We start from the raw sequence: 21079 nt of genomic DNA, 5'->3' as shown, positions 1-21079 counted from the left end.
AAACAAGATACGGATAACTTACCTTCAAAGTTTCGGCCAAAAAGAAACTTTGTTGTACATCATCTTGTTGCGGCTCTTCCGAATAAACGTTTTTAAGTCCTGTGTACCCACCGGGTGTCCTACAATGTTTCTCTAATGCTTGTACTGCTTCCCAAGCCCATTCTCTATATTTGTTATCTTTAGTTAACCTATACATATAGAAATAACTTTCTATTACTTCTGGTCTGAGTATGTAATATTTTTCTGATGTTTTCAAAGCACGGGCTTCAGATCCTTCGGTGAATCTAAACGATTCTGGACCAAGTTTGGTTGGCGTACGATCATAAGATTCGTGACAAGTGCGTGTGATTTCTTCTGCTACTTTCATATATTTATTCGATTGTTCGTTGCTTAACGTTTTGGAAGCAAGTCCTAGTAATCCACCTGTATCAAAAAATTGCTAAGTAATATAGGAATAAAAACGTTAGCACAATTCGAAAAATTTGAACAAATTATTATTATTGGTCTGGTTTGTAAAGATTGTATTACATGCAACTTGGTGAATACGAATTAGATTTGTTATTTACGAAGATGGTCCCAAAAGTACCTAGCCTGACCTAAAGATGGCGGTAGTAGCTTGAAAATTACCACATATCATTGTTTTATTCACCGTCAATCCTTGGCAGCAAAAACGCTTCCAAACGAACTCAATGCTGTTTTAAAGCTTACAGTAGTCAACTACGTAAAGAACAGTGCATTAAATACTTGACTGTTTAAAAGTCTTTGTGAAGATTTAGGAAGTGACCACAAAACGCTGCTATTTCATACAGAAGTACGATGGCTATCAAAAGGCAATATGTTGGGAAGACTATTTGAACTCCGTGATGAAGTGATTACGTTTTTAGCACTGCAGAAACAAAACGAGCTTAGTACAGAGTTCAAAAAACCCAGTAACCAAGTGATTTTAGACTATTTATCAGACTTTTTGACACGTTAAACAACCTAAACTTGAGACTGCAAGGTGCAGACTCAAATATAGTAACACATCGGGATGCCATCAAGATGTACGTTGAGAAACTACAACTTTGGATGTGTAAAGTGTCAATGAACCCCAGCAACTATTCAAGTTTCAGCAAAGTAGTGTCAGTCTCAGAAGAAGCATGTTTTGAGGACGTTTTTGAAGGACTGCTTTTGAAAAACTTGATAATCGACCATTTGAAGAACCTCAAGGAGGAGTTCAGCAGGTACTTTCCTAACTTGTGAGAGGAGTTTTACAAACTATCAACCGACTCGTTCAACATGGACATACAGTTGCTACCAGAAGAGTTGCAAGAGAAGGGAATAGAAATAAAAAATAACTCTGCTGTAAGATACGATTTTGAAAAAATGGACAAGTCCTCATCTTGGTTAAAGTACTTAAAAGTTGTGCGGAAAAGCGTTTTCAACTCTTGTGGCGATCAAAACCAAGTACCACAACAAACTTGATGTCGAAAGTGACCTACGCTGTGTTTTGTTTGAAACTAAACCCAGGATCTGTCAACTTATCCAGAACATGCAAGCACACCCATCTCAAAACATAAAATTACATTTTATGTTTTGTTTTTGTAAGTAGGTAGTCCTATTGCTTTACCTTCATTAATTTGAAAATGTATCTGTGTTACAATGTTAAATTTTTTATCAGTAATTATATTCGTTTTTCATGTAATACTTGTTTTAATTTTCATCATACGAACAATTTTCTTTTCCATTCTGCGTTACCGCATTAAACAGTGAACAAAAAAATCTACCTACTCACCGTATCAAGTATGGGGAGTTGGTATGTACGGCACCGTGGAAATAGAGTATTGCAAAATGGAAAATTGATATGTGTAGGGGGGCCTGGGGGGTCTCCAAATAACCAGAGGGGGGCGTGGTACAAAAAAGTTTGGGAATCCCTGTTCTAGAGAATCTATTAATTAATATAATTATGTAAATTATGAATATTATATCATATTTTGATAAAGATCTAATACTTCGAAACGTCAATATTTTTACTTGTTTCAAAAAAAAATTTATATTATGTGTTAATAGAGAATGATTAATTCAAAGGAAAATGCAATTTATAAATATATAACTTCTCCAATTGATTTTTTATATAAAATATTTTTTAGAATTGTTTTAGTATGAACTTTAAACTATTAGAAATTTTTTCTCCGCCTACCATTGACTCAACGTTAAAAATGTTGTGTTGATAACATTCTTTTTTAATAGATTTTGTTGAAGGAAGAATTAATGAGAATTATAGATGAACATACTTTAGGAAAAAAATGTTTACACACTGAGAAAATTATTGTTAATATTATTTAAAAATTCTAGTAATTAGAATAGTATGAAATGTCTGCATACTTTCAATATTTTACACCATAACAATATGTTAACTAATTTATTTAATGCCGCAATGTAATTAACCTTGGCAGCATTTATCGCAGTCAACTAACTTCCGATTTTCATTAAAAAAGATACTACAGCCTAGAGTTAAATACAATGAAAACTACTTACATCTCCAAAAGTCTTGCCCCCTCCTTGGTTATTTAATAAAATAATATTTTTAAATTTATAAAATGTGCTCAATCTTACACTTTAGTGTGATAACAATATATGTGAAGCAGATAAATTTGAATTTACGTAACCAAGAATATACAGTAAAACAAGTAATTTTTATTTTGAGAAAAAAGATATAATATAATGAAAAAATTAATAGTTCGTATGACCGCTTCTTCTCGCAATCAATTGGTCAACGCGTCTCGGCAACCCGCGAATCAAGTTATCGATAACATGGTCAGCCATATTGTCCCACTCTTCTTGAACCACAGCAGTCAGATCTTGAAGGAATTTTTTCGATTGGATATTGCTCTGCCAATATAATCCCACACATTTCCAATGGGATTCATGTCTGGTGAATTTGCTGGCAAATTCATTCTTTGGATATCTCCTTCCTCTAGGATGTTTTGTACCATTTCCATACGAGGTGGTCTGGTAGCATTATCTTGAAAAATTAAATTTGCTCCATATTCATTGCGCAAGGGCTGAACTATCGGTCTTATAATGTTTTCAGCGTTTATGGTACCTGTCATTTGTTCGCTCAATAACAATAAGTGGTGTACGGCGACCATACATTATACCCCCCAAAACATAACGGATCCGCCATGATAGATAACAACATCTCTGGAAAAAGTGAGTCGTTCCTGAGCCTCTCCAGACCCTTTCCCGCCTACAATCACTGTGGAAACCAAATCGGGACCCGTCGGAAAAAATAACGTTTCACTATTTTGTAAAACGGGCAGCTATGTGTCGTTGTTCTTACCCTCCTTTTAATGATACTTCTCTGAACTGCCCTTCAGTATGGTAGCAAAAAGTAACTTCGAACGATCGTTACCGTTTTAAATCGGTTTCTTAGGTTGAAATCAACTATGTAACGGTCTTTCCTCTCTGAAAAAGGTAACTATCCACCTCACCGAAGTCCGTAACATATTCAGACGAAGTGCAATGTGGTGATTAGATAAACCTTCTTGATGTAAGACCACTATTTTTGCTCGATTAAACTCAGATACCATATTATCCGTCATTTTCAACAAAATTTAAATTGACTCGCTATCAAGTTAAATCGTTAGATCTGATTTCTTTTACAAAAATTCATATATTTACGGGCGAAAATAAGTTTTTGTTTTTATTTTTATGATAAGGTGCCACAAAATTTAAAAACAAAAAATATACTCTATACATAGACAAAATTAAGTTTACAAAGGGGGCGAAATTAGAGCAAACAATTTCTTGTTTTTTCTACTGATTTTTGAAATTAATCGTTTGCCTGCGGCTATCTGTATAAACAGCTCCATACCTGCTTGTGTATATATGTTATTTTAATTTTTATTTATTTATTTTTTGCTTGAAACTTTCAGGAACGTAACAGTCGTGATTAAAAACTATTTTATCAAGTGCATCTTAGGAAAAAAATTTTTAAATAATGAATAAAAAGATAAAAACAACAAATATATACGTTTCTCAAATGAAATGAAATAAATTCCATTTCTAACAATAAATAGATGAAATAAAAAATAAAACTGGGAAAAAGTGAAAAATAATTTTTAGATTTTTATCGTTCGTGTCACTGTCGTTGTCAGAAACCATATTATATTCAACAAACTCATTTTCGCTATCACTTCTGGTAAGAATTTCATATTATTCCTAATCTGTATAATAACACCCTTTGTTAGTCATTGGCAGAGCCCTAGAGGCTTGGAGTCATCGTTTTTTTGTGTATTCGAAAACTAAATAAATATCCAAGCTTTGTTGAAAACATGATACAACGAAAGGCTTAATCTGGATAATTTTACCTGAAAAACATGCTAGATGGTCCATTTTATGTTCGGGTCGATCGAATTTCAATTCAGCAAAATACATAAGTCCATTCGTTGAAGTCTTCAACATGTGTTGGAAAATAGCTGCCATCGAATCATCAAACATTTGTCTGGCTTCGTTATCTTCTTTGTTAGATTGCAGCCATGCTTTTAATAAATATTCGTAAAAACTATCACCCAATGCTCCTATTGACATATGATCTGAGAACAAAAATTATACATTTCATTACACATATACATTACGCCGAAGGCTCGGGTGACAAAAATCGCGGGCAAGAATGCCCAACTTTTCTCCTGCGGTGCGTATATTAATTTTTCTCTCGGATGGATGAAAAATTCCTCTTTAACGTATTCTAATTCACCATCACTAGAATTTTCTAAATTCTTTTTTTTAAATTTTCACACCATAATAAATATGAAATGTTGTGTAAAGCAATCTGATATCCAGAGTAAACACTTCGGTAAACAAGTCATTGCTACGATACCGGGGGTAAAAAAAAGTTCGTCCCGGCAGAGAACAGGCCATATGTGTTCCGCATACCAGGGACGAAAAGCGAACATTTCATCTCGATAACTTTTTGCTACGCTCCCTAAAAAGCTTGTCTTTTATGGAAAAACACTGGTAAAATTTTTTATCTTATTCAAAACAATACGTGCCTCTACACGATCTAAGTTAATGTATCTTATTAAATTTGAAATAACTTTTTTCGAGATTTGAAAATAGTTAACAATGAAACACCCCAGGTGTTATCATTTTAAATTATAAATTTTAACTTTATAAAAAGCTTAGTATACTTCGTCATGCTTCAACTTTTCTTCTATTTTTGGGCTCTATGAAAAGTTAATGACCGAATTTCTAGGAAGACTGTATCATCTCGTGCAGATATGTATACCAAAAATTTTTGAGAAAGGGTTATGACAGTGTGTTGTCGTATATATAGGCTTATATGCAGACCATCGCATTGTAATTTCTCTCCACTTCTTTCGGTCCCTTGCTTTTTCTCTCCAGCTTTGGATGTTTCTCTTTCTAAGGTCTTCTTTTACCGCTTTCTTCTACCGTTTTTTTGGTTCCCCTCTTTTCATCTTGCCCTATGATATCTTTCATGAAATTTGTTTCAAGAGTCTGTCTTCGTCCATTCGTTCTGAGTGACTTAGCCATTGTAATATTTTTGTCCTTTTAAACGCGCTGATTGGTGCCTCATTGAAAAGTTGATCTTCTCTCCCATTCTACCTCTATCTGCTTTCCTCCAAAAATTCTTAATATTTTTTTCTCCAGATATCCAATTTCTGTTTCACAGGCGTATGTCAGGGTGGGTCTCAAAATTGTCTTATAAATTCCAACTTTCGTATCTCGATATCTTTTTCGATGTTAATATTCTTCTAAGACTGCAGAGCTGTTAGTTGATGTAACTTCCATTAATTTTTTTCATAAACTTGGACTAAATGCAAGCTGATTATAAGAAAATTGTGACAAGTGGCTAATTATCAAGACTGTTTGGCTGAAAATTTGTCAATAGTGGACGATGTTGCAGAGCGAGGCGTTAAACTAATGCAAAAGTACAACGATTTGTTTAAAAAATATGAAGAACAGTTCCTTATTCAAATCTTAAATGATTATAGAAGAAAAGGCATTGAAAATACGAGAGAAAGCTTATTTGATGCTTTAACTGAAGGAATCTGAATATTAAACTAATGTTTGTACCAATGTAATTTCGAAATCTTCAATTTTTTTGTTCAATAGATTAAATCAACTGAAAAAATTTGTGAATTTAGATTTTTGTTTAATGTTATTGAGATCAAATATTATTTTTATTGATTTGAGTTCTATAATATAATGAAATTGTCTAAAAAGTTAACTTAGATTGCGTAGAGACACGAGTAGTTTTGAATTTTAACAAATGCAAATATTTTTTCATCCAAAAGAAGCTTTTTAAGGGGTATCGCTAAATATTTAATTCTTAACGACAACCCTAAGGTACACATACATATTAAGAACAAAAACGAATTATGGAGCAGAATAAATTTTTACTCTTTCTCACATTTAAAAATAGATAAATATTTGAAGGCGTAATATAAACATTGTTCATAATAGAAAAAGGATGAATTAGTAGATGATGAAGAATTAAGATATTTTTCTGAAGTCATAGCTCACAGAGCATTCAATTGCAATCTTAAGTCCTCAGTGGGAAACTCTTCCTCGGGAAGTATTGGGACCTTTAAAGTATATATAATGTTTAATTTGACACCAACAGATTTTTACCGGAACGAGATTTATGAAGAAAAAGTAACAGGGGAAAAGCTGGAAACACTTTAAACAGAGATATAATATTCTGAAGACATAGTTTATGGAGCTTTCAATTGCATTCTTAAGTCAACAGCTGGAAACTTTTTCCCATAAAATGCCATTCGGCTAGTTCAAGTTTATAAGACTGATACGTGGATGGGGTGAATAAATAATATTAAATTTTAGCAAAACGACATTTAAAAAAAAAGATAGAACAAAAAATTGGAAATACCTTTACAGAATTAACGATGATTCTAATTATAATAGTTGTTAGAAATACAAATTGCTGGAAATAATGAAGTTTCAGGAATAGCATACGAGGTTTGTCCATAAAATAAGGTTCCCAATGTAAAACATGTTTATTGGATTTGGATATTACATGTTTAGAAAGCCCTTTATTTTTAGACATAATCGCCTTTTAGATCAATGCGTTTTTGCATGCGGTGTACAATCTTCTTTATGCCTTAGTTGTAGTCAGTAGCCGCGCCGCGACTTAACCCTCTTCTTCAGTTCTTCGTCGATTCTGAAATGCGGCATTGCCAAGCGTTTCTTCAATTCAGGAAAGAGATGGTAATCACTGGGGGCTAAGTCTGAGATGTAAGGTGTGTAACAGTATTTCATCCAAATCCGTACATCTCTGCACTATTTACGCATATATTGCACTCTCATACTTTTTCCCCATACACCTCACACAGTTGGGAAGGAACAACGAACAGAGCGTTATTCATACCTGGCGTGAGAATAAAATAGAAGCTCCATCTTTCACCAACATAAGAATGAACGGTGTAGACAGCTCGCCGGGATGGGAACAGGGAGAAGAGGAGCCAAGCTACACGTCAGTCTAGTCAAATCCCGGCTAAAAGCATTCCTAGCGCTCGCAGATCCCTGAGAACCTTATTTAATGGGAACCCTCGTACTTAGAGAAAAAAATCAAAATTCACATTAACTGGGTAGTGAAAACAGAAATGGTATCAACGAGGCTAAATATGTTGTTCAATTCTTTATTCTTTTTTCTCCTACTCCAAACGAATACTACCAAATTGAAGATTCTCGCAGGATAAAACTGCTAAAATGACAGGATTCAATAGATATACCTTCTTTACCAGTATTTTAAGGTCTAGCTTCATAGCATGATCATCGAATCATAACTGATTTTGAAATGCTACAAGGGATCCCTGGACCTAAAAGACTCGGGACCTTGAAATTGCCAACGAGCCGGTTGGGCTTAGAGCTACTCGACTACTATAAAGGCACGAATCAGAGGGAATTCCTCATTTGCAGATTAAGGTAAGGGAAACGGGGCAAACAACCAGGAATGGTTATAGTCATACGGTTGCAGGCAAGTAAAAACCTTTATAGGTAAGACAAACACCTCAGACTGGGCGATGGATATAATCGGCTATCACAGATACAACATTGACGGGGCCAGTGACCAAACCTATCGGTTCCGTGGAATTAAGATAAATCTAAGATATATTAACATAGTGGAAGAGCCTTACATTGTAGCTAGTGACGCACATAGAAGATTTGGGAGTCTCCATAGGCTAGGGCGTATACCACAAAGAAGCACGCGAATCGATTTTCCAGGCAATTAGAACCAACATGACGTTCCAATTTTGATTTTAGTATTATTTTATAACTTTTGATTTGTACCAATAAACAAGATTAAATATTAAAATGCGGAAATTACATTGCAAAATAGTTTTTTTTTTCAACTTGATGATTAACATATAAATTTTCGAAGTTAGGTTGGTGTTTGGTTATAGGAACTAAGACATATTTAATCACACAAACTGATTTATAAACAAAAAACTTACGTTGTCCCCATTTTCCTGTTTTAGGATTTAAATAGTTGGGATAGAGGCCATTGGGTTTGTCCAAATCTTGTAATACTTTCCTGATGTGATCTACTTTATTCCTATAAATCTGCTTGCCAGTGACGTCGCTGAGGTAGGTCATTTCTAGATGGAGAGTACCAAATTCAGATAGAATGCTTGAACCACCGTTAACCCAGCCGTAGTTTTTGCTTGTCTATGGATATAATTTAGGTATTAATTAAGTTTAATAGCAACTGTGTAGATTTAATGTTGAAAAGTAATTCTATAGTTGTATAATAACATACCCCAGACTTGAAATTGACCAAAGCGCTAGGTATGCCTGTGGGGGTGTTGAAAGCAGGCAATAATTTGTCGGCGATTTGCTGGGCTTTGTCACGGAAAACGGTATCACCGGTAAGTGCAAAGCACGCCAACATTCCACCCACAAATCTGATGTTTACTTCGAAAACAGACACGTCTGAAACCTACAAAAACAATAGATTGAAATGTGAAGTTAGTTTGGATTATTACATGGAGAAAACAGTATGTTACGTATAACGAAGACGACATGACTAGTATGTACACAAAACGAGGGCTGGAGATAAATGTGGTAAATACCCAATAAATATACGGGGTGAATGATTTGATTAATATAATGTAACCTAAAAGGTTATATTTTGGTCTCCGACTCATCATGTTAATGTGTGTTGTCAGGGAGAAAGTATAGAAATAGAAATCCATAATGAAAAATTTCACATCAGGTGACAGTCAAAAGGAAAATATGAATGTGAAGTTAGCAGCAGACTTCTTGAGCAAAATCGGGTCATACGTCATTACGACAATCTAGCCTGGTGCAACAATAGCTCAATTCCAAAAACACCGGCTAACAAATCACTCATCAAAACAACCTTTCGACGGACTGAACAACCAAAAATCAATATCCGCAAAATTTACAAAAATACTGCACGAACTTAATTCGTGAACAGTTAACTAGATGTTGCCCGAACCATCTAAGAGGATGAAACTTTGCTCTTACAAGCAACATAATTTTGCAACCAGTTATACCATGTCTGGCAAATTTCGAATAATGCTTGCGTCCTGTAGACCAAGACTTAACCTAAAAAGAAAATAAACTAAACATTCAATTTGTTTATATAAAAATAGTTCAACAAAAAGACAAGTTAAACTTAGTTAAACAAAATAACTTAAATTCTAGGAAACTAGTATGTCACCAACAAGTATATACAAAACTACAAAAGAGATATAGTATGTAAATATTTGTACTCAATATTTACAAAAGGAAGTTGATATGTTTATAGCGTATAATGTTTATAACAACAAAAGTAACGCAAGCTGTGAGCAGTGAAAACAATAAAATTTGACTAGCATTGCACGTTTTTCTGGAAGGCTCTACTCTATTGCTATTTTCAATATCAGGAATAGTGTAGAAACCCATTTAGCACATTTTAATGTTACGTGCGCTTCTTTGGAACTTTATTTTGACTTGAAAGAAAACTTAATGTATTGTTCAAATCCATGTTTTAAGGCAGATCCTCAAACACAGTATAACTAAAGCGGTTCTAGTGGCACACCAAAAAGCCGAAACGAGTTCAAACTTGTTACTGAATGTCTCAATGTATGAGATAGACAAAACGTAAGTAATTGCTGCTATAAAAATGCACTCACTATATTTGACTATCAAGCAGATATGTTTTTATTTTATTTCTTATAATTGCATCCTATTATTACAATATTTGCTTTGTATTATTTCAATTCTCAGTAGTGATGTTGACGTTAGATGATACGGTAAACGACGTATAACAATTAAGTGATGACACTGATGCTGTAAAAATTATTTATTACAAAATTATACGTTAACAAATTCCCTTTCGAACTAAAACCACGACTACAGCGATTTCTCCATTCGTATTTTTTTCACAATGTTTTTTAATTTGGAGAAGAGATAGGGAACTAGACCCGGCGAATGGGGTGAATGTAATCACACTGCCTGGATGAAACGAACTCCTTATGGACCACCTCGTGACTGTCAAAGAAGCATATGAGTATAGCTTTCACTTTTTACTTGCTCATACGAGCTTTTTTTGATCTTGGATCATTTGGTGATAAGCACTGTTGACTATGGCGCTCGGTACCGAAGTCATATTGGAAAAACCAAATTTCATTACCTGTAATAATGTAATCAAGAATCGTGGGATCAATTTTCACTAGTTCCAACCAGTATTCTGTGATTAACAATCAATTTTGTTCTGTGATAGGTTTTACCGAACCATTTCCGCTCAGATCTTTCTCATCGCGAAATCTTGCAATAAAACCTCTCTGATGACTTGCAATTGATATTTATTTCGTTTGCTATCATTTGAACCGTTAAGCAATGATCTTAGTGGAATAGGGCAGGTACACGCTATTATACCGTCTTCTTCGCTTTCACGGCTCTCCTTGAATTCCTCATGTTAACGAAACACATGCTCACGGCTCATAGAATCATTACGAAACACTTTTAATACTTTATCGTAAATTTTAGTAGCCGAATCGCCCAAAATTTTATCGTGACGCGTTGTTTGGCATACATACGTGGAAGAAAGTCAGCTGATAGGGAACCCATTCATGTTGGGACCTCGTACATTTACTTTATCTTTTTTGTTAACAAAACTTGTATTCAAAAATATTGTTAAATAATTCTAAAATTGCAAGTTTTGCTAATCTAAATATAGTGAATTGTATTCTAAACTATCTTACAAAGATTTTTTTGAGCAGCGATGAAGAATTATTTTTGAGTTTGTAACTATCATAATGGAAAGTATTTGTTATTACAAACCGTTGGTTCTCGAAACAGAATGATTGAAAAACTAATTTCTATGGTTCGAACATTTATTTTTAAAGAATATACAATAGTTAAAAAGATTTAGTATGGCTTTGTGATCTGTAATTTACATTCACGTACTATATCTTCTTTGGAAGAAACTTTCGTATTAGTGGATTTAGTTTTCTTAGTGTAAATAGAAGTATGTAAATAAGGATGGTAACGATTTGCAAACGAAAATTTATGCTCCGGCCCGTTTTATTTTCTGCATCCATGCGAATGTTTGTTGGTACGAAATGCGAATTCTTGAACATACCGGTTTTTTGACGTAGAATGAAAATTTAGATTTGAATAGCGTTAATATATAAAAATATGTACAGTGAGGTGTACAACTACTACCGTCTACATTTAGGATTAACTGTAAATACCAAGCAAATTCTGGTCTACTCAGTTTAATTCAAACCAGCGATATTTCTAGCCTGTCGAAGAGTTCCCTAAAACTCTTTAAATTTCGAAAAACAATGCATACATTTCTAAGCCTTTGGTTATTCGACAATTCAAAGCATAGAAATAAGAGGTACATTTTGAGACAAATTCAAACTCGTATCAACTTTGCACGATCAAGTGTTACTGAAATGAATACTTTGAAACACCCTTCCATTTGTTTGGTTAGCTTAGATTCAGTTAATACTCAATAATTCCTTGTTCCTTATTTTTTCTCTCGCAGATTTCTAACCATTTCAAGCACTCTATAATTCAAGGTTTTTTATTTTTCTATCGAAAATTTTTAACCATATTTATTTATTTATTTATTTACCAGAGTAACAGTACATTACATTACAAAGTAATACAAAATCACAAAGTAATCCGACAGAGGAAAACGAGTTTCCTGTTCGCCAGTCTGGAGACGCGAGACAAGCATGGCAAGACCCTCCTGGCCATGTTTGTTCCCCTTACAACTAACTTAAAACTAATACAACCTGTTTTGTATAATGTAACAGTATATAAAAAATTTCAATACAATAATACTTATTTTAATCAACGTCGGTATAATTCCTGTTTAGTTTTATAGACTTAGATCATTTGTTAATATCTTTAACAGGATCAAGTCTTATCTTAATATATATATTTTCGAAATATAATGCCCATAAGTTAAAACTAAAACCCAGTTCTTTAACTTTACCCATTTAATCTATTTTTTACAATCAATAATCTATATCTTTGAGATCGTTCTTCTTGCTTTATTAGCTATTACATATATATATTTTTAATAATCCAATCTTTTAATTTTTTGTGAGAAGCTTTCATACTTATATCTAGTTCTTTAAGTTCATTTGGCAACAGATTAAATATATTTATTGCTTTAATTTTGTTATTTTTATTACTTACAGTTTTGTATGTTTTTGGAAGCTGTATTAATTTACGTCTTGTAGTACTGCTCGAGTTTAAGTATATATTTTTTAATATGTTATAATGATACTTGAGACTTTCTAGTGCAAACATTTGTGTAAGATTATTTAAGTATCCTATTTTGAAGATTTTGCAGTAGTTGCAAAATACTTTTATATTCACCACCCCACACAATATGGCCATAACTTATTATACTATGAAAAAATGCGTAGTAAATCGTGTATCTGTTGTCATAATTTTTGATAATTTATGGAAAACAAAAAGTAGATATCTTGTTCTTTTAATAGTATGCTCAATATGCTCATTCCATCTGAGATTAAAATCAAAAATGATGCCTAAATATTTACATTTATCGACTCTTTGTATCTTTTCATTATTTATAGTTATATTTAATCCTTTTGGAACACTAATACAATAGTTTCCAAAGGCAACATATACCGTTTTTTTTATGTTTAATGTTAATTTATTCAATGCAAGCCATATTGCTACTTCTTCAAGATATATATTCATTGATGATTCCACATTTTCCCAATTCTTACCTATAGAAAAGATTGCGGTATCATCCGCATAAGATACTATATTATCAGGCATACTTATCAATAAATCGTTTACATATAGTATGAATAGCAAAGGACCCAAAATTGTACCTTGTGGTACTCCTGTGTCTATGTTTTCGAAATCGCTATTATCTTGACCTATTCTGACCTTTTGCTTTCTATCATTAAGATAGCTTTTTATTAAATTATTGGCTTTTCCTCTTATACCGTATGCGTACAATTTGTCCAGCAGTATCTCATGATTGACAGTGTCAAAAGCTTTTGCTAGATCAATGAAAGTTATTGCTATCGGAGTACTTTTGTCTAAATTCTCATATTTTATTTGTAATATAGTTTAGTGCGTCTTTCGTCCCTTTATTTTTGATGAAACCGAAATTGTTTTGAACTCAGTATTTTATTTTTTGTTATGAAATCCGATATTCTGTTATAAATAATTTTTTCAAAAATTTTGGCAGTATTGGATATTAAAGATATCGGTCTATAGTTTTCGATTGTTTGTTTACTACCAGATTTAAAAATAGGAATCACTTCAGCAAGTTTTAGTGCATCTGGCCAAATTGATTTATCTATGTAATTATTAAATATACTTGCTAGCGTATCACTTATTAGACTAGATATTATCTTGATAGATTTGGCACTTATTTTATCAATACCACCATTTTTGTTTTTCAAATTCTCAATTATTTTCAAAACTTCCGCTTTGTTTGTTGGTTTTATAAAGATTGAATTTGCATTCATTTGCGGTAAGGTTATTGTTTTGTTATTTGGAGTTTTTATACTTTTACTCATTTCTTTTCCCATACTGCAGTAGTGAGAATTCATTATATCTGCAATTTTCTTTTTGTCCCTGACTATTTCTTTGCTAGAAGTTTTAATTTCACTTATACTACTTTTATCATGAGATCTATTCTTCCCTATCTTAGAGTTAATTATTGTCCATAATTTCCTAGAGTTTTCAATATTTTTTCTTTCGTGATTGATTTTAGCGTCTTTTATAATTCTATTCAATATTTTGACGTAATTTTTGTATTTGCTTTTTAAATATTCATTGAAAGGATCTAATTTTAGCTGTTTGTATAATGCTTCCTTTTTTCCACATGATTTTACAATTGCATTCGTGATCCAAGTTTTTCGAGGTGAATTTTTACTTTTTTTACATTTATTGGTCATTACAATTTCAGATTTTTTAAGACAGCTTTGTTTTTCTTGTTTTTCTTAAGTTTATCGCTTCATTTGGATCATATTTCTTGTACTGTGACCAATCAATTGTACTTGCTATGTTTGCTAGTTTTTTGTAATTGTATACTTGTTTCTCATTTTTCTCCTTATCTACTTTTGTCAGAGATCTCCTGACGTCAACAAAAAGTGGAAAGTGGTCTGGCATTGGTATATTTAATTTAAAAATTATGGCATTAATCTTTTCATTTGTTTTAATAAAAATATTGTCACTGCACGTTCCACCTTCGCTATTCACATCAAAAGGTCTCGTTACGCTTGTGAAGCCCGGGAGGAAACCATGATCTACAAAATTATTTAAAAATTCTTCGCCTCTATTATCACATTTCAATATATTAATGTTAAAATCACCAATTATAAAATGATTTTTAACATTCTTTTTAATTCTTAAATAATTTTTCAGATTTAATATAAATTCTGTACAGCTAAGATCGTGAGATCTGTACAAAGATGATATTTCTAATATGCTGTTGCTACTTAGGTTTACTATTGTGTTCAGAATTTTTAATCTTCCTACTTCTATAATTTCAGTCGTTTGACTTATATTCTTTTTAACGTAAATAACAACACCATCCGACCTGTTTATAGCACTGTTATTATAATATAAGTTATAACCATTTAGTTTATAATATTAACAATGTTCTAATTTCCTTGATTCGGCACACACTATAATATACGGTTTGGCTCTGAGGCTCTCAATTAGAATTTGTAATTTTTCAAAATTTGCATTTAAACTTCTAATATTAACATACATACAAATGTCTTTGGTATCTAAATTATTATTAAGAGCCTCTAAGTCATCGAATGCTACAGCCTGCTGTACAATTTCATTTTGTATTTCATCTACAATATCATTAATCATGTCGGTTATGAATTGCTGGTCTATTATTTAAGTTATTCAGTGCACGTGGTGACAGATTGGCTTTGTTTACATACATCATCTTGTTGTAGTAGTTTCCTACTTTACCTACAGCAGTCATCACATCAGGTCTCACTCTGTAGTCGGTATTGTCAATATACTTTTCTATTCTTCTTTTGAATATTTTACATTTCTCGTGATCCGTTGCTTCATGGTCTGTTTGATAGTTTGTATTATATCTGTTGTTGCTATACTCACAGTTCATGCACTTAACCTCTTCACTTCTGCACTCTTTGGTTATATGATTTTCAGCACATCTCAGACACGTGGCTTTGTTTTTGCACTTTTGTCCTTTATGAGTTAGCATACCACAGTTATAGCATGATTTTACGTCTATATAAACATATGCTGTGCACTTTTGATTTCCAATTCCAATGAATAATTTGTTTCCGTTATCTCTAATGCTCTTATATACTTCGGCAGGTGCCTCTATTAAAACTGTTTGATTGATGTCTTCTTGAATTTGCTCTTTGCTCATTTTATCAAAATCTTGAATTCCCACTATTCCCACTTCGGTTTGTTGACCTCTTCAATTTTGATATCACATATATCAGCTAGTTTAGAGGTTACAATTTCCACAGCTTTTTCCACACTATGATTATCTCGTACACTTACTATTATTTCATTTTTTTCTGTCTTTTCATAGACTTTATTTGTTTGTATCATTTTTTGACTTATTAGGCATCTTGCTACTTTTTGTTTTAATTCTTTTAATGTTCCTTCCTCATTTGTTTTCTTTATCGTTATTTTGTTTGCTATTTTTGGTTTTAATATGTTTCCTGCAGTAACTTCCACAAAAGTATTAGCATCGAGATTTCTATTTTCACTTTTTTTCTCTTTATTAAGTAATTCCTTTAATAGATTATTCTTGTCTTCTAATTCTTGGTTCAATTTTTTTAGTAGATCTACTTCCATTTTCAAAGTTTCTATTTCTGCCTTCTCAAAAACTGATTTATCGTGAACTGTGCCGTCTAGATCCATATCATCATAATTGTCTTGTCTTAATTTACTATTTAAAGTTAGTTGTTATCCCAGCTGTGTTAACTGCTGTTGCTGTTCATTAATTTCTCTCTCACTTTCTTTAATTATATCTTCTTGTTCATTTATTTTCTTTTCTAGACTTTTTACCTTTTTTGTATATAGTTGTTCTCTTTTCAATGTTTCGGCTTGTGCATTACATTTTATTCGAGCTATTAGAATTCTCGCTTCTTGTGTTAACACGTGGTCACCAATTGAGGTTAGGTTTACCTCTTTATGATCTTTGCAAATTACTAAACAATCACTTATTTGAGTTCCATATTTTCTTCTCACAAAATCATTATAATGATATACTGATTCACAAATAATACAAACTACTGATTCAAGCTTAGTGTCTTCATGGCATTTATATAATTTTATCCCTGGGCGATCGGGAGGCTTTTTCCCCGACGCGGCCATCTTGATATGTTTTACGACAATAGTTCTTCGTATGTCCGTATTTTATTTATTTTGATCACTGTGTAAATTAGTTTATTTCATCTCTTTATTTATTTATATATAAATTTGCTTACTTTTTGCTTGATAATGATAGCCATTTCTTATCTTCTTTTTTCGCACTTTTGACTTTCGAATATCACTGTTAGGCACTTCTTTACACTTCGAAAGCAAAATGATTATATTTCAAATTTTGGAAAATTCTTAATATTTTTAATCCTTTTTAGTCTTTTGAATTTATATGTAATAAGAATCGTGTATATATCATCAGAAATACATTTATTTCCGTTTTCAACTAAGAAATTCCGAAATACAATTATAAAATATTCTAATTTCAAAATTCTAATATTATCTAGCCCAATGATATTATGCTTTTACTGGAAATAACTTGTTTCCTACCCTATTAATAAGTTTTTCACGGTAATCCCGATGGAATTAGGTATCACTCTTCTTGTGCACGTTCACATAGAATGTGAAGTTCAATAATCTATATTTATTTTATTTTTACTTTTGTCGATGTTAAGTGCTTCTAACAATTATCCTATACAGACTCAAGTGAAAGATTAGAGAGCTAACTTTGTTTTTTTTTCTTGGTAGACGGTTCTTCTGTTGAGGATAGAGTTGATTAAATTTTCGAATATATACATCGCTAAATGTACACCCCAACGAAAACCTTGAAAGGAATAAAGTGATGTTAAGAGGACCTAAAAGCACTGAGTGTAATTGGTAGGCTTCTGAGAAAAGAGAGAGAAAATTATCAAAACAACAATTTTGAATTATGTAGCTAGTAAAGATTTTACCAGGCAAGTCGATGAAACTGGTACAAATTGCAAAGCTTCCTAGCTACCCGCCTTGAGCTTCAGGGTTTCAGGTTACAAAGAAAGGTGTTATAGGCACGGTCTGTACAAATACCAAATACTCTACTCTATTGATCATCGGTGGAAGAACTATTTCAAAAAGATTTTTCAGCTTCGAGTCACGTACATAGCACAGTTTTTAACTCAACTGAGAGAAGTTTCACAAAGAAAGATATGCAGATGTTGATAATGGAAAATCTGATTTATAAGAGATTTGAGGTGATGTTTCTTCAATTTTATTTTTCTCACATGCATTACGAAGATGGTCCCTGAAGTAACTGGCCTGACCTAGAGATGGCGGTAGTTGCTTGGATAATATCATTGTATTAGAAAGTACACAATGTATACAGCATATGTTTCAAGTTTGAAGACACCACGTTATTGAGTATATGTTTGGCAGTCATCAATAGTGAACTTTTATTTGAAAGGTCTTAGCCCAACCAATATAAAAGCCGAACCAGATTCTACTCTGGGTGAGATTACTTCTTCCTTATCAACAGTAAAATATTGGATAGAAGAACGAGGCCTTACGACCTGCGAAGACCAGCATCGCAGTGGTCGACCAAATGAGGTGATGACTCTAGAAATGTTGAACAAAATCAACAAAGTGGTACTATATGATCGTACTGAAAGTGCGTCAGATAGTAAACATAGTAGGCATTTCAAAAAGTGCGGCACATCACATATTAACTGAAAATTTGGACATGAGGAAGCTGTGCGCAAGATAGGTGCCGCGTTTGCTCACAATGGAACAAAAACATCGTGAAAATGTTTCCATCGCGTGTTTGTAATGTGTCACAGAAATAGATCCGTTTCATAACCATGGATGAAACTTAGGTCCAACACTTTACACCCGAACAAAAGAACAATGGACTGAAAAGGGAGAACCGGCTCTAAAGCAGGCCGTTTCATCTGCAGGCAAGGTTATGGCGTCGGTTTTTTGGGATGCGCATGGGATAATTTTCGTTGTCTATCTTGAAAAAAGAAAAACTATCAACGGTGAGTATTATAGGAACTTATTGTCATGTTTGAGCGAAGAAATCAAGCAAAAACGGCCGTATGTGACTAAGAAGAATGTATTGTTTCATCAAGACAATGCACCAGCTCAAACATTCTTTATTTCAATGGACAAAATTAATGAATTAAAAGTTTGAATTGCTACTCATGCATCCTATTTGCCAGATTCAGCCCCCTCGGATTATTTTTTGTTCCCAGACTTGAAAAATGGCTCAGTGGTCAAGTGATGTCGGCAGTTAATGTGACTATTTTGAGGAGCTTGACAATTCTTATTATAATAAAGGGTATCCAAATTTTTGTGTTCTCTTTGTCGGGCCAGGTACTTCTGCGATCATCCTCGTAATATTAATACTTACTACTACTCAAAACTATTAAATCTTTTTTCTTTATATACTAAATAAAACATTTTCAAAACAATTTTATTAGCTTCCGTCGTTTGTATCTCACCATAAAATAGTTGTTTGCAGTACAAAGGTAAACAAACATCTTATTGTTAGTTTACCAGCACCTGGACATAAAATAAAATAGTGTTATAGTCCGCGTTTTATAAAAGACAAGCGAAGTTATTCTGGAAAAAATTTAAATGGAATCTTGAAATATTTCACCCATAGTTATCTAAAGTGATTTTTCATATCCAAAATATGAGAAAACTCCGTTTTACACACACACAAAAAAAATATTTAATTATGTGTAATACGGACGTTTAAATGTACTAAGAGATAAATATCGTTGGATATTTTTTATAGAATTTAGTTTTATAGTCCTGATATAGGAATATTCTCCTCTGCAGAGCATGAATTGTGACGCTTTTTCAGTTATATTCGCATGCGAGTATATACAGCGTGTGAAAAAGTAGAAATTCATTTAAAAACAGCTCGCTGAAGTGAAGCACTATTGAGAGGGATAGAGTAAGCAGAAAAGCACATACAACTTTGCCTGAATATTCCCTATTGGTAAAAAATCCAGCCTATCAGGGTATACCAGCCATATTTTAGACCAAAGCCTTAATGAGGTCCAACTCTACAAGACTAAGATAATCCAAACGATTCATAACCATATCAGCTAAAAAGTCTTCTTGAGATGTCCAGAAACGACATTAAACTGGTCTTCTCCCTGTCAACAACCACTTTAAGACGGCGGAGGACGACAACTGCAGATTCTGCGAGCAAGCCATAGAGACATCAGAGCATCTACTCTGCGAGTGTTATGATCATTCTAGCAAAAGACCTGGAAGCATAATTGCTAGCACCTTGGGAAGTAAGACAAAAAAACCTCCAAGATAGGTATTTTTGAATTTGAACAATGAGATGTACCTGTCGCGCATAAAATATCTTATCAAATATAGATAAAGAGCGACTGGAAACAATCTACATTCTATGATAGTATTTTTAAAAAAAATCGTGTTTGAGTTTATACAAGTGCACAGGAATGATGGTATTATATTTTTCTTATTGTTTTATGTGCATTTCGGACGGACGAATTAGTGAAATAGAAAATTTTCGATGTGGCTGTTTTGAAGAAAAAAATTCGGTTGAAATTCCAGATTCCAAAACACATACAAGTAGATCATTTTTCATTATTGATCCAGAATGGATGAAGATCTTTCGTCACTACATGAATTTGTGAAAGTAGCATAGAAAACTAAAAATTGCTGTTGAATTTAGAGGACTCGAAAGCCTTTACAGGCTACGCTCTAACAAGAGCCGCCGTTACGTTACTTGCCAACAGTGGTTCAAACGTACTTCAATTGAAAAGGCTTGGAGGATGGAAATCTAGAACTCTAGCAGAAGGTTATGTGGATAGCTCATTGGAGAATAAAACCAAAACTGCCAACATGCTATCCCAATGTGCTATGTCTTCTGAAGCTGTTGCAAGTAGTTCACAAACCTTAGTCATTCAACAGCAAAGAGATAAGAGATAACTGTTGGAGACGCCAACGCTGGTACTGGCCTAAATATTTCTGTGAACGCTTATAATAATTCATATTTAACCATCAATATTAATAAGTAGTTTGTTGTATTTTCGTTAATTATAAAATTAATTATAAAAAATATTCAACTAGAATAGAAAAAAAAATTTAATGATCACAATGTTTTAGAGGACGGGAAATGAGGGCGGTAAGTAGAGTGGTGTAATATGACACTTTCGAACCTCCAAAGACGTTAGTTATGATAGCATTGCATATATGGTTGTAAATAAAATGTATTAGATATTAACGTAATTGGTATACAAAATTATAAACAATAATATTTCAATATCACTAAACCTATTTCATTTTCAAACATCATATAATTATACATTGCACTTTCTTG

The 21079-nt window shown here is 32.9% G+C and overlaps 1 protein-coding gene across 2 annotated transcripts in view; it reads right to left on the bottom strand.

The window, feature by feature from the left end:
• The window catches only part of LOC130452349 (mannosyl-oligosaccharide alpha-1,2-mannosidase IA-like), a 158664-nt gene that overhangs the window by 8649 nt on the left and 128936 nt on the right, over nt 1-21079 (bottom strand). For both annotated transcript variants that reach the window (XM_056791555.1, XM_056791556.1), the window contains 4 exons: nt 8783-8962; nt 8478-8691; nt 4353-4577; nt 23-423 (listed from right to left, as the gene is read on the bottom strand). In XM_056791555.1, coding sequence (XP_056647533.1) covers nt 23-423; nt 4353-4577; nt 8478-8691; nt 8783-8962 — 1020 coding nt within the window. The remainder of the gene's footprint in view (nt 1-22; nt 424-4352; nt 4578-8477; nt 8692-8782; nt 8963-21079) is intronic.

This window comes from Diorhabda sublineata, chromosome 1 (genome assembly GCF_026230105.1).
Source record: "Diorhabda sublineata isolate icDioSubl1.1 chromosome 1, icDioSubl1.1, whole genome shotgun sequence".
Lineage (NCBI taxonomy): Eukaryota > Metazoa > Arthropoda > Insecta > Coleoptera > Chrysomelidae > Diorhabda > Diorhabda sublineata.
Note: the sequence above shows the minus strand (reverse complement) of the source record. Positions and strands in the feature narration are given on the sequence as shown.